Below are 14,870 nucleotides of genomic sequence, written 5' to 3' on the forward strand. Positions count from 1 at the left end.
TGGTTCAAGAAAATAGTCCTGTATTATTTCCTTTTAAATTTATTTAGAATTGTTTCGTGACCCAGCATATGGTCTCTTTTGATGAATATACCATGCGCACTTGAAAATAACATGTATTATTACAGCATGAAATGTAGTGCTATATAAATGTCAATTAAATCAAGATGAATGATGATGTTTTTCAAATCTTCAATGTCTTTGCTGGTTTTTTATGTAGTTGTTCTACCAACGCTTTGGGAAGAGTGTTAAAATTTCCAACTATGGCTGTAAAGTTGCCTATATGTAATTTATATATTTCTGTAAAATTCTGCTTCATGTATTTTGAAGTTATACTGTCAGGTGCACACATATTTGTCATTGTTATATCAGAATTGTGACCAAGAGGCAGTACATAGATATGAAAAGAAACAGCAACTACATTAACACTTGTTCTAGGTCTGTTTTTTAGGAAATTCAATCCAAAAGTATGAGTCATTGCTATTTATTAGTTGCAATGGATCAGGATCAATATGATATAGTTCTTATTTCCAAAGAGACTTACAATCATATTTCAAAAGCATTGCAATAAATATCTAGACAGTAATCCTTATAAAAATACCACAGTATGGATCCTTAAATTCAATTTTTACATAATATATGTATATACATTCTTTCATTTTTACATCTAAATTCTCTCAATTCACCCAACAAAGTAGATATTACATACATTTTATAGTTGAGAGAGGTAAAACCCAGAAAGACTGAGTGATTTATCCAATATCACACAGTTAACATTTGGCAGAGCCAGAACTCAAACCTGAGTCTACTTTTGCAATATCACACACTGCTCAAAAGGAAGAGAGTATTCAACAATGTGGATGGGAGGCCAAAAAGCAAAGTTACAGTTTTTAATTGTATAAATATGGATAATTCTAGTAAGAAATGGGAGATATTACCTATGAAAGTATGAATTCTATTAGTAAAAGTAATATCAATATCTTATTTCTCAGGACCTAAAATACCTGGGGAATTTAATAAATGTCAGTGTACTGAATAAATGAAGTTGATGAGTGAGAGAAACAATATGGCTATTACAGAGTTTTCTGATTTTAAAGGACATATATAAATAATGGAAGGAGGGAAATGTAACTAATATATATGAATTAATATCATAAACCTTATTTATAATATTGCAGAATAGACTAAATTTTATAAGTAATACAAAGGAAAACCAAACAAGCCTACTGGTTGTATAAATGTAAGAGGACGAACTAAGAAGAAACAAGAATACTGCATGGGAAAGATGATGTAATGTTAACAGATGCAGAGAGAATAAAGAACTACTCACACCTCCTCTTTTGCATCCATCTTCTCCACCAAGGAGAATTGAGTAGAAAACTGGAAAAGGTAGAAGAAACATAGTTAAAAAGTAAATGAAGTTGAAATGAGAAAAGAAGACAGTAAGAGAATACCTAGCTAACTTTTTAAATTAGTTTTTGCCTACACTGCTGTCTACAGGTCTGAATTAGACATGCAACTCTAATGTGTGTAATATGTAAAACATCATAGGAAAATAAGTTCTAAAATGCACTGGTTTGGGAAATGGAGAAACTTTTTTTTTAAGAAAATTATTTATCAAAGAAAGACCCTTGAGTTGAAAAGGCTCTTGACAATCCATTTATGTTGATCTATATCCAAAGTACAAAAATTGTTATTTACAAGTTGGATTATAAGCACTAAAAAAGAAAAAGGTCACACCAAGAGCAAATTTTATTTCACTACAGTGATCCTAAATTTTTTCTTCATTGATAAAGTTCTTCTTTTTAGGGAGGCTAGTGTAACTAATACACTAAATTTTTAAAATTATAATATTGTAGAAAAAGATCCTGAATATACTTTTGAATGAAAGAAAAAATATATAAACTCATAGCTGGATTAAAAAAACATAATTTACAGTATTAACCAAGAACTAAAGTAAAACTGATTGAATGCCTTCAAAAGTAATGCATAGGGCTCTAACCTCACACTTCAATCAAGATACTTAGCTGACTCAATAGGATGCAAAGGAAAATAACACACTGGATGATAAAATTAAGATTCCAAAAAATTTCAACAGACTGGAAAAATGAGCAGAATCAACTAATATTAAAATAATAGCAATAGTAGTGATAGTCGACTTCATGAAATAAAAGAAGGCTAAGCTAAGGTCAAAATTTGGGAAAGCTGATAAACACTCCAATTTATAAGACAGAAACCGACAATGGCTCAATATTGGTTGACAGGAAAGTAGGGCTACCAAGAATGATACTGTCTGTTTAAGCAGCAGCTAGACACACAGATCTCTTCATGGCTAGCAACTGCCTCCTTTCTCTCTTTGTAGAAAAGGGAGGTTTTTCTCCTAGAAAAAGGTTATTACAGGGTCTCTGAATAGAGGAGCATATATTAAAGCAAACTGAAGGCAGAGATTACTACTGACAGGAAAATCAAGTGGAAGTTTACATTCTGAAATATGCTGAGAACCAAACCCCTCCTGCAACACCTAGTTTTGTTTGTTTACCTCAATAGGTACAAACTTTGAGAAGGAAAAGATTGGTAGATACCTCTGGGAAACTGGAGCAGTTTAACATACAACATAGCTAAATATACAGACATTAGATGTTTCCTAAAAAAGCAGCATGATCTCCAAACTATAAAATACAGTTACCAAAACTTGCTCATGTGGCCCAGAGTTCCCAGTGTACTTTTTAAGTGTTAAACTACTAAATCTGAGAAGTCAGAAAGAATCATCATATATTTCATGTGAGGAAAATGTCAAATTTAAAACACAGGAACTAAATTACACATAGAGAAAAAAGTAACTGGAAGACGACAAGATTCTGAAGGGAGAAGAAAACAAAACCTTAATATTAATATTCTCAATAAGATAAATGTAACAATCAAAATACAGAAATAGGAAGTTATCAAAAAATAACTTTGCGGGAAAACAAAAACATTTTAGGAAATTAAACTGTGATGGAAGAAATGAAAAAAACTCAATAGAAGGTTTACAATATAAAGTTGTAGGGGCGCCTGGGTAGCTCGGTTGGTTAAGCATCTGACTTTGTGTCAGGTCATGATCTCACAGTTTGTGGGTTCCAGCTCTAAGTCAGGCTCTGTACTTACAGCTCAGAGCCTGAAGACTGCTTTGGATTCTGTGTCTCACTCTCTCTCTACCCCTCCCCCACTCATATTCTGCCTCTTTCTCTCTCTCTCAAAAATAAATAAAAACATTAAAAAAAAGAATACAGACTTGTAAAAATTTCCCCACTAACCAGAACAAATACAATATAGGAGAGAAAAGATATGATAAAAAGGGGACCAATGGGGTCCCATATCCCAAACAAAAGTTCTGGAAAAAAGAGAGAGAGGAAAAAAAAAAAACAAAAAGAAACAATTCAAGATTTCCCAGAACTGAAACTCAAAGTTCCCAAACTAAAAAGTAACTCCTAAAAAGCTAATAAGCATTCAGATGAAGAGATGTACATCTAGGAATGTCATTGTATAATTTCAAAGCACAATTAAAAGAGAAGATCCCACATACTTCTTTCATATAAAAGATTAAAAAGTAAAGTTGCATGACTTCTCAAAGCAACAACAGAATCTGGAAGACAATACATGAGTGCTTTCAAAATTTTGAGGAAAAGTCACTTCCAATCTCTAATCTAGAATTCTATATCCACTCACATATGAGTCAAGTTTGAGCTTAAAACACAGATCCTTTCAGGGAGTGTGGCTGGCTCAGTCGGTACAGCATGTGACTCTTCACCTCAGGGTTGTAAATTCAAGCCTGATGTTGAATGTAGAGATTACTTGAAAAAATAAAGTCTTAAAAAAAAAATATATAGACCCTTTCAAATGAACAGGCCACCAAAAAATGTGCAGACAGGCCATCTTTTTTTTTTTTTTTCTCTTTTTTTAAGTAGGCTACATACCCAACATGGGCCTTGAACTTATGACCCTGAGGCCAAGAGTTGTATGCTCTGCACTCTACCAACTGAGCTAGCCAGGTGCCCCAGCAGGCAATACTTTTTAAAGAGATTAATGAATGATATATTCCACCAATATTAGAGAATAAACCAAGACATGGAATACAGGATAAGAATCCAATTTAAAAAAAAAGAAAAAGAAAAAAAAGAAATACCAGTATGATGGCAAAACAAGATTACAAGAGGTCTGGAGAGTCCACATATAAAGTCACCAGAAAAGATTACATAAAGAAGATAAAATGGATAGGATACCTAATATACATACTTGAATGTACTAAAAATACTTCACATAATTTGAGGACTCTGTAATTAAATTAGTGACAAGTACATTGGAAACTAAATAAAGGAAATGCAGGACTATTACTATGTAATATATAAAATATCTCCCCCCAGATTAAGTCAATATATAGTAAGTAGGCAACCAAAAACAGTGTTTATACGTCATGATAATATAAATATCAGGTATCCATCTAATCAAAATTATAATTTTATCATAAGTATGGTAGGATACAGGTTTATCTAGTTTTTACATTTTTTATCTAATCTTGATATTTTAGAAAAACAATTTTCATTTACTTATTTTTTAAAAAATGTTTATTTTGAGAGAGAGAGCCAGCATGAGCAGGGGAGGGGGGAGGGGGGAGGGGGGAGGGGGGAGGGGGGAGGGGGGAGGGAGAGGGAGAGGGAGAGGGAGAGGGAGAGGGAGAGGGAGAGGGAGAGGGAGAGGGAGAGGGAGAGGGAGAGGGAGAGGGAGAGGGAGAGGGAGAGGGAGAGGGAGAGGGAGAGGGAGAGGGAGAGGGAGAGGGAGAGGGAGAGGGAGAGGGAGAGGGAGAGGGAGAGGGAGAGGGAGAGGGAGAGGGAGAGGGAGAGGGAGAGGGAGAGGGAGAGGGAGAGGGAGAGGGAGAGGGAGAGGGAGAGGGAGAGGGAGAGGGAGAGGGAGAGGGAGAGGGAGAGGGAGAGGGAGAGGGAGAGGGAGAGGGAGAGGGAGAGGGAGAGGGAGAGGGAGAGGGAGAGGGAGAGGGAGAGGGAGAGGGAGAGGGAGAGGGAGAGGGAGAGGGAGAGGGAGAGGGAGAGGGAGAGGGAGAGGGAGAGGGAGAGGGAGAGGGAGAGGGAGAGGGAGAGGGAGAGGGAGAGGGAGAGGGAGAGGGAGAGGGAGAGGGAGAGGGAGAGGGAGAGGGAGAGGGAGAGGGAGAGAATCCCAAGCAGGCTCTGTGCTGACAGCAGATGTGGTGCTGGATCCCATGAACTGTGAGATCATGACCTGAGCCTGAAATCAAAAGTTGTATGCTCAACCACCCACTGAACCACCCAGGTACCCATGGAAACAACTTTTATATCTTCTTTTTTAAATGTTCCCTCTCATGCATGTTAATTTCAGGAATTCCTAAAGTTTAATAAGTATTGTTAGCATTTCAAAAGAATGGCCATCGAGAAACCACTTGTAACTTGTAATCTTCTTACATATGAAAATACCACAGACAGAATGCTCTAAGCCTGACAGAACTGTAGCTGGGATGTTTAGGAACATAGTACCTGGCACACAATATGTCATCAATAAATACTGTCTGAATAACAGGGGTTGGGGGCAGGGGGAATCACATAAGGAACTATCTTACCCTCTGGAAATAGTAAAAAGTCTCATAACCCCCTTTCTGAATGCCTGGAAGTACTGTCAAATATCTACCAAAGAAATCAATGGAGCAATAGGCCTAACTATTCTTGATTTAGTATGTTTTAACCATTTATGAATGACCCCAAAAGTCTATGACATAAAAACAACATGCTTTCACCCAGGCACAAATTTTATCACATGCACTTCATGGCTCTGGTACCCAGGAAATTACTTGTTAAATGAACTTGGTAATGAACAAAAAAGCATCCACAGCTCAACACAACTATGAATCTTTCCTATATCAACACATCTTTCATTAATCTCAACTTAGTCTAACATAAGCTAACATTTGTAAAGTAATAATGTACCAAGAAAATAAAAAGGTTCAATGTTCCTAAAGGTAAGAAGAGTATGTGAAGAGGTAAGAAATTGATGGTATCGGAGAACTTGGGAACCACTGCAAATACCAAGGGCCATATAAAAAATGGGAGACATGTTCCGTAAGGACTGAAAGACACAAAAGCAATTAAGGCAATAGGAAGCTGAGTACCTACCATTAAAGAGAGTACAACAGCCCATAGAGATATAGCATAGAAGCAGTAGTTTGAAAAAAGGCCTAGAGCATATGGGAGGGAAAGTTATTTACTAACCTGAAAGCCTGTCCCAAAGGGGCAGAAATCAGTGGGAGATGCCTCGAGGAACAAAGGAGCTGGTAGGCGCCATTTCCCTCCCCTGCCCCCCAACATTAAACACAACAGCCACCTGCAGGAATCAGCACACCAACATTCAATTACTTAACTTGCTGAAACCAAGCCCCGCCCCCCAAACTTTGGTGGATCCGCTCTTTACAGTTACACTTGCCTCAGTCCCAGAGCTGCAGGTCCCTCACCTGGAAGACTAGCCCAAACCTTGCCAACACATCTCCAGAGCCCTGTGCTTTATGAGATCTCAATCTGGTGGTGGAGGACCCGTCCCAGAAAAGACCTGTGCATACTTTGTTAAAACTGCGTGCCCCGCCCATGCACACTTTGTGGATCTTCCCTGGCCAGCCACCCTCTAAACAGAAAATCAACAAGTAAACAGTGGCTGAACCAGATGAATTTAACAGATATATTCTGAATATTCCATCTGAAAACAGCAGAATACACATTCTTCTCAAATGCACATGGAATACTCTCCAGAACAGATCACATATTAGGCCACAAAACAAGACTGAACAAATTCAAAAAGATCAAAGTCATACCATGCATCTTTTCTGACCACAATGCTATGAAACTAGAAGTCAACCACACACACACACACACACACACACACACACACACACACACACACACACACTTGAAAAGAGCACAAATATTTGGAGGTTAAATAATATGCCACTAAACAATGAATGGGTCAACCAAGAAATCAAAGAAGAAATCAAAAATTACATGGAAAGAAATGAAAATGAAAACACACCAGTCCAAAATCTTTGGGATGCAGCAAAAGTGGTTCTAAGAGAGAAGTTTGTAGCAACACTGGCCTATCTCAAGAAGAAAGAAAAATCCCAAATAAAAACCTAACCTTACATGTAAGGGAGCTAAAACAAAACAAAACAAAACAAAACAAATCACCCAGCACAAGGAAGGAAATAATAAAGACTAGGGCACAAATAAATAATACAGAAACTAAAACAACAACAACAACAACAACAATGGAACAGATCAATAAAACAAGGAGCTAGTTCTTTGAAAAGATCAACAAAACTGATAAACCTCTAGCTAGACTCATCACAAAAAAGGAGACAAAATTCAGTAAAACAAAATCAGAAATGAAAGAGGAGAAATAACAACTTAAACCACAAAAATACAAAAGATTGTAGGAGAATATTATGAAAACTTATATGCCAACAAATTGGACAACCTACAAGAAATGGATAAATTCCTAGAAACATGTAACTTACCAAAACTGAAGCAAGAGACAGAAAATTCAAACAGACTGATTACCAGCAATAAAATTGAATCAGTAATCAAAAACTCCCAACAAACAAAAGTCTAGGACCAGAAGGTTTCACGGGTGAATGCTACCAAACATTTAAAGACGGGTTAATACCTATTCTCCTCAAACTATCCCAAAAAATAGAAGAGCAAGGAAAACTCCCAAATTCATCCTATGAGGTTAGCATTACCCTGATACCAAAACCACATAAAGTTACCACAAAAAAACCGGGAACTACAGGCCAGTATATCTAATGAACATAGATGCAAAAATTCTCAACAAAATATTAGCAAACGAAATCTCACAACACACTAAGAAAATCTTTCAGAGGGACACCTGGCTGGCTCAGTCAGTGGAGCATGCAACTCTTGATCTCAGGGTTGTGGGTCTGGGCCCACGTTTGGGTGTAGAGATCAGTTAAAAATAAAATCTTAAAAAAAAAAAAAGAAAAAGAAAAAGAAAATCATTCACCACAATTAAGTTGGATTTATTCCCAAGATTCAAGACTGGTTCAGTATTCACAAGTCAATCAACATGATACAACACATCAACAAAAGAAAGGATAGATGCAAAAAAAGTATCTGACAGAGTACAAATCCACTCCGGATAAAAACCCTCAACAAAGTAGGTTTAGAAGGAACATATCTCAACATAGGAAAGGCCACATATGAAAAACCCACAACTAACATCATACTCAATGGGGAAATATTGAGAGCTTTTCTCCTAAAGTCAAGAATAAGACAAGGATATCCACTCTCACCACATTACTGGAAGTCCTAGCCACAGTAATCAGACAAGAAAAAGGATTTATAGGCATCCAAATGGGTAAGGAAGAAGTCAAACTTTCACTATTTGCAGATATAACTATATATATATAGCAAATCCTAAAGACTCCACCAAAAAAACTACTAGAAATGATAAATGAATTCGGTAATATCACAGGATACAAAACCAATGTACAGAATCTCTGTATAGTAATAATGAAGAGCAGAAAGAGAAATTAAGAAAACAATACCATCTACAATTGCACCAAAAATAATAAAACACCTAGGAAAAAATTTAACAACAGAGGTGAAGGATGTACTCTGGAAAGACATTCCATGCTCAACAATTGAAAGAACAATTGTTAAAATGTCCATACTACCCAAAGCAATCTAGTGATTTAATGCAATCCCTATCAAAATACCAACAGCATTTACTATGGAACTAGAACAAACAATCCTAAAATTTGCAGGGAACCACAAAAGATTCCTAATAGCCAAAGCAATCCTGAAAAAGAAAAATAAAGCTGGAAGTATCACAATTCCAGGCTTCACATTTTATTACAAAGCTGTAGTAATCAAAACAGTATGGTACTGGCACAAAAACAGACCCAGAGATCAATGGGACACAATAGAAAGCCCAGAAATAAACCCACACTTACAATGGTCAATTAATCTTTGACAAAGGAGACAAGAATATGCAATGGGAAAAAGACAGTCTCCTCAACAAATGGTATTGGGAAAATTGGAGAGCTTCATGCAAAAGAATGAAACTGGACCACTTTCTTACACCATACACAAAAACAAACTCAAAATGGATTATGGACTTCAATGTGATACCTGAAGCCATAAAAATCCCAGAAGAGAGCACAGGCAGTGATTTCTCTGACACTGGCTGTAACAACATCTTTCTAGAAATGTCTCCTGAGGCAAAGGAAATAAAAGCAAAAATAAACTATTGGGGAGCACCTGGCTGACTCAGTTGGAAAAGCATGTGGCTCCTGCTCTCGGTGTTGTGAGTTTGAGGCCATGCTGGGTGTAGAGATTACTAAAAAAATAAACTATTGGGACTACAAAAAAGAAAAATCTGCTGCACAGCAAACAACTAACAAAACTAAAAGACAACTTACTGAATGGGAGAAGGTATTTGCAAATGACATATCCAATAAAAAGTTAGTATCCGAAATGTATAAAGAACATATACAACTCAACACACAAAAAAACAAATAATCCAATTTAAAAAATGGGCAGAAGACACGAATAGACACTTCTTTCTCCAAAGAAGACACACAGATGGTCAACAGACACATGAAAAGATACTCAACGTCACTCACCATCAGGGAAATACAAATCAAAACAATGAGGTATCACCTCACTCTGGTTAGAATGGCTAAAATAAAAAACACAAGAGTGTTGGTTAGGATGTGGAGAAAAAGGAACCCTCATGCATCCCTCATTTTGGTGGAAATACAAAACTGGTGCAGCCACTATGGAAGACAATATGGAGGTTCCTCAAAAAATTAAAAATATAACTACCCACACTATGATCCAATAATCCACAACTGGCTATTTACCCAAAGAATACAAACATGCTAATTTGAAAGGATACACACACCTCTATGCTTATTGCAGCATTATTTACAATAGCCAAGCAGCTCAGTCTATCGATTGATGAATTGATACAGATGTGGTATACACGCACACATGCGTGGGCAAACACACACAATGGAATATTATTCAACCATAAAAAATAATGAAATCTTGCCATCTAAAACAACATGTATGGATCTAGAGAGCATAATGCTAAGCGAAATAAAAGCCAGAGAAAGAAAATTACCATGATTTCACTCATATGTGTAATTTAAGAAATAAAACAAATGAACACAAGAAAAAGAGACAAACCAAAGAACAGACGCTTAATACAGAGAACAGATGGTAACCAGAAGGGAGGTGGGTGGGAGGATGGGTGAAGTAGGTAAGGAGATTAAGAGTCCACATATCTTGATGAGCACCAAGTAATATATGGAACTGTTGAATTCACTATTTTGTACACAAGAAACTAATATAACACTGTATATGTTAACTACACTGGAAGTAAAATTTTTTTTTTAAATAAAATAAGATGAAAAAAATTTTAAAGAATATACTGGAATCAATCTGGTAATTTTATATAGATTTTTATTATATATAATTTTTATTTCTTATTATAAAACCCTGGTTATTAAAAATTTTTATAATATTTGCCTCAGAGTATATTGATCAGACCTCCTCCTTTTCAGAACCAAGAGAACTAGAGTTCTACTGGATAAAAGTGAGTCAGAATGAGCCATGTTTTCCCAATATGAAACAATGCCAAACATTTCAGGTCCTTAAATAGTCAACTTTCAGCCAGATAGGCTAGATAGTTCAATGATCACAACATAAAAACTATTGGTCACTGTATAACCAATGGATAAAGATAAGTAAATCCTGTCACTAATCAACTGTATGTACCATTTAAAGAAGTATCAAGTATCAAGATAAAATGGATTGTCTATTTTTCATAATGCCTGCTCAAAGTCATGGCACATTTTAGTTTCTTACCTTGAAATGTGGATCTCTCCATTAGCTTTTGGATTTGAGAGATTTCTCATTGCTCTCTTTTCTTCTTCTCTGAGCAAATCTACTAGATTATATGATTCAGTGGTTAATGTATCTTCATCATATCAACTAACCATTTTAATACCAATGCAAGGGTATACTAAAATTTATCTAGTTAATTCCTTAAGAAACTTAAATTAAAAAAATTTTTAAATTTCAAATCCTGGAAGGAATATTTGTAACGAATATTTTCTAATTAAAAAATACCCCCTTTTAGGGGCAACTGGCTGACTCAGTCAGTTGAGCATCCAACTCCTGAGTTCAGCTCAGGTCATGATCCCAGGGTTGTGGCATCAAACCTCCACATCTGGCTCTGCACTGAGCATGGAGCCTGCTTGGGATTCTCTCTCTTCCTCTACCCCTCTCTCCTCTCACATGCGTGCTTTTAAAAAAGAAAAATTTTTAAAAATCATCCCCTTTTAGATTTTCATAACTTTGGATTCAGCATGTTCCCCCACCTACTTAATTATCTATCTCACTTCCTATCTCTCTACTAATAAAGGTGTATTTCTTTTTTTTTTAATTTTTAAAAATGTTTTATTTATTCTTGAGAGAAAGAGAGACAGAACATGAGGGAGGGAGGGGCACAGCGAGAGGGGGACACAGAATCCGAAGCAGGCTCCAGGCTCTGAGCTGTCAGCACAGAGCCCAATGCAGGGCTCGAACTCACAAGCTGTGAGATCATGACCTGAGCCGCAAGCCAGACACTCAACCGACTGAGCCACCAGGTGCCCCAATAAAGGTGTATTTCTACTCAAGCCCTTTAAGTTCTCTTTATCCAGTCTTTCAGAGAAATCATCTTCTCACATTGCTTAAACTATTATCTTTATTCTTTCATCTCCCATTCAAAGTCTTGAATAAAACAGGTACTCAAAATATGTTAAAATAATGCTACTCCAAGATTTGCATCTCTAGACATATTTTCATCCAACATTCAGGTGTTTATTTTTAGTGATACAGCTTCATGCAATAGTGTTTCATTCCCATCTCACACAAGGTACAAAACACATCATCCTTTGCTAGTAAGTGCTCTTTCTCATATTCCTTTTGTACTAGTAATAGTATTTCTGGTCTTCTTTGTGCAATGTATGGGAATTTTTCCCCCTAATCTTCTTTGTCTAATCATTCTCCTTCACTTACATTTTAGTTTGTCTCCACAATCAATCCACAGTTTATTCACATTCATCATTATTGGCCTGTCCCTTTTCACTGTCAACATTCTAGTTCAATTCTTAACTACTTTGTAAGTTGGCAATAAAACAGCACACTGATAAGGAGCAGTCTTTGTTCAAATACTGCTCTATCACTTAACGCTTGTGTGAACTTGGATAAACTATTTAACTTCTCCATGTTGTATTTTCCTTATCTGTGCAAAGGAATTAATAGCAGTATCTACCTTACATGGTTTTGTAAGGATTAAATAAATTAACATATATAAACATTCAGTACAAGTGCCTCACATATAGTAAGCGTTATATAAGCTTAAATGTTTCATAATTATTTTCTCTGCCTCTAATTGCTTTTTTTTCCAGCTTACCTACTACTGCCAAACTAATTTTCTTGGATCAATTTCTTTGGTCATTTCACTTTATTAACGTAAAACATATCATGACTACCTTCTGAATCAAGATCAAGCTTCCAAGTCTCACGTTTATAGCTCTCCATTACCTAGTCCAGGGGTCAGCAAAATATGGTCTATAAGCCAACCACCTGCTTTTACACACAAACTTTTACTAAAACATAGCTATTCTCATTAACTGCATTGCCCATGGATGTTTTTTCGTATGGATATCAGAGTCGAGCAGTTGTGACATAGTCTTTAAGGGCCACAAAACATAAAACATTTACTATTTGGACCTTTACAGAAAATATTTGCCAATCGCTGACCACTTCAATCTAACTGTATTATCCCCCAATGTATATTTAGCATGCTTAAAATGGAACTCATGCTTTGTTTTGTTTTGTTTGGATACTTGCTCATCTCAAGTTCCCTATTTTATTAAGATCTACCAAGTATTTGTTAAGGCTTCATTACATGCACACACTGCTCCAGTGACCGGTAAACAGCAGGGGATAAAAAGAAAACCCTCAATTTTCATAGAGCATATTTTCTTTGGAGGGCAATAAACCAAAAATAAGAAAGTGTATACATAAGTATATATAAGTATATGTCAGTTGGTGGTAAGTGCTATGAAGAAAAACGAAGTGTTCAGGATGACAGAATGGCAGAAGAGTGGGGTGCTAATTTAGATATAATGACCTTTCTAATGAGGCAACATTTTAACAGTGTTTTGAATTAGAGAGGGACCACCAGGAATGCTTTGGAGGAAATGCAATCTGGGAACACAGGAAACTCAACCCTAAGAGTAGGTGCCTCCTTAAATTTTCACCCTTGGTGCTTCATTTGCCTCACTCTAGTCCCAAATCCTGCTAGCAATAATTTATAACTGGAATACATAAAGTACTCCTACTAAACAAAGGACAAACCAAATTTTTAAATGGCCATGAGACTTAATTAGAGAGAATGCACACACTCATCAATAAACATATGAAAAGGTACTAAGCAAATTACTCATCAGTGAAATGCAAATTAAAATTACAACAGCTCCTATTAGACACCCATGGGAATGGCTAAAATTTCCAGGTGAATCCAACTTATTCAAAAGCCAAAACGTGGCAACAACCCAAAACCTATCATTTGAAGGACAGCTGAAGAGTGATATACTCATATAATAGGAAATTACATGACAATAAAAAGAATGAAATTCTGGTAAATCTAGTAATACAGATGAATATATTATTTCTCTAGGGCTGTATTAACAGAACACAAAAGTACCTGGTAGCTTAAAACAACAGAAATTTATTTTCTCACACTTCTGGAGATGAGAACTATGAAATCAGGTGTCCTCAGAGTCCTGCTTCCCTTCAAAGGCAAGGAAAAATTCTTGTCCTTTAGAGTCTTCAAAGAGAGAGTGGCCCTGAACACCTTGATTTCATAAACCAGGCCTCCAGTATCGAGAAAATAAATTTCTACTGTTTTAAGCCACCATGTTTGCGGTAATGTTATATGGCAGCCCTTGAAAACTAATACCAGGAATTTCACAGATTATATAAGTAGAGTTTAAAAAGCTACTGCATAAAAAATAAAATTAAGTAAATAAAAAGCCATTGCATGATTCCATTTATTTGAAGTTCAACAATAGGCAAATCTCATTTATGGTGACAGAATTAGTGGAATAAATGAGCAGTATAGACAGAATGGGAAGGGTTAACAGGATGATGTGTTAGAAGCATTCTGTATTTTGATCTGGGTGGTAGGTACATAAGTAGATAAAATTAATTAATTTTTAAATTAAAGAATAGTGTATATTCTGTATAATTTTAAAAAATAAGAAAAAGACCACAACACAGAGATACATATATCTACATAATAATCACAAAAAAAACTTGCTAAATAAATGTGATTGAAGACTTACTAGTAGTTCAAAGCTAACTTAAGACTTAAGCCATTGTAATCAGGCACACTGAAAGATATATAATTTCCAAATACTTAGTCTCATCTTTCAAGATACGTATTTATGTATTTATCTGAAAGAAATTAACAGGAAAGTAAGGTAAAAGACAAGTACTCTTCAATATTTTAATCTGACAGCATTGTTTGGACTTAAACAGTTTTGGTGAATACCAAAACAGGTTATTTGATTTGTGCTTTGTCATCTTAAATATACGTTATTAGTGATGAAATAAGTTTATGTCTGTTACATAAAATTTTTAAATGACATGTTCTAGTTCAAGATGCAGATTTTTAATAATGAATTTCCTGAGCAGAGACTTACAAAATAAAAACACAATCTCATACTGTAGAAAAATTTTATG

General features: G+C 35.8%; 1 protein-coding gene across 7 annotated transcripts in view; it reads right to left on the reverse strand.

Annotated features, from left to right (window-relative positions):
- JMJD1C (jumonji domain containing 1C) overlaps window positions 1-14,870 on the reverse strand; it is a 263,036-nt gene that overhangs the window by 217,025 nt on the left and 31,141 nt on the right. Inside the window, exon 2 of one of the 7 annotated variants that reach the window (XM_042961155.1) lies at window positions 1,328-1,376. The exons of 5 other annotated variants lie outside the window; for them this stretch is intronic. In XM_042961155.1, coding sequence (XP_042817089.1) covers window positions 1,328-1,376 — 49 coding nt within the window. Of the gene's footprint in view, window positions 1-1,327; window positions 1,377-14,870 lie in introns of those variants that run through there. One more of the 7 variants, XM_042961152.1, reaches the window with a different exon arrangement.

The sequence above is a fragment of the Panthera tigris genome, chromosome D2, assembly GCF_018350195.1.
Source record: "Panthera tigris isolate Pti1 chromosome D2, P.tigris_Pti1_mat1.1, whole genome shotgun sequence".
Taxonomy (NCBI): Eukaryota; Metazoa; Chordata; class Mammalia; order Carnivora; family Felidae; genus Panthera; species Panthera tigris.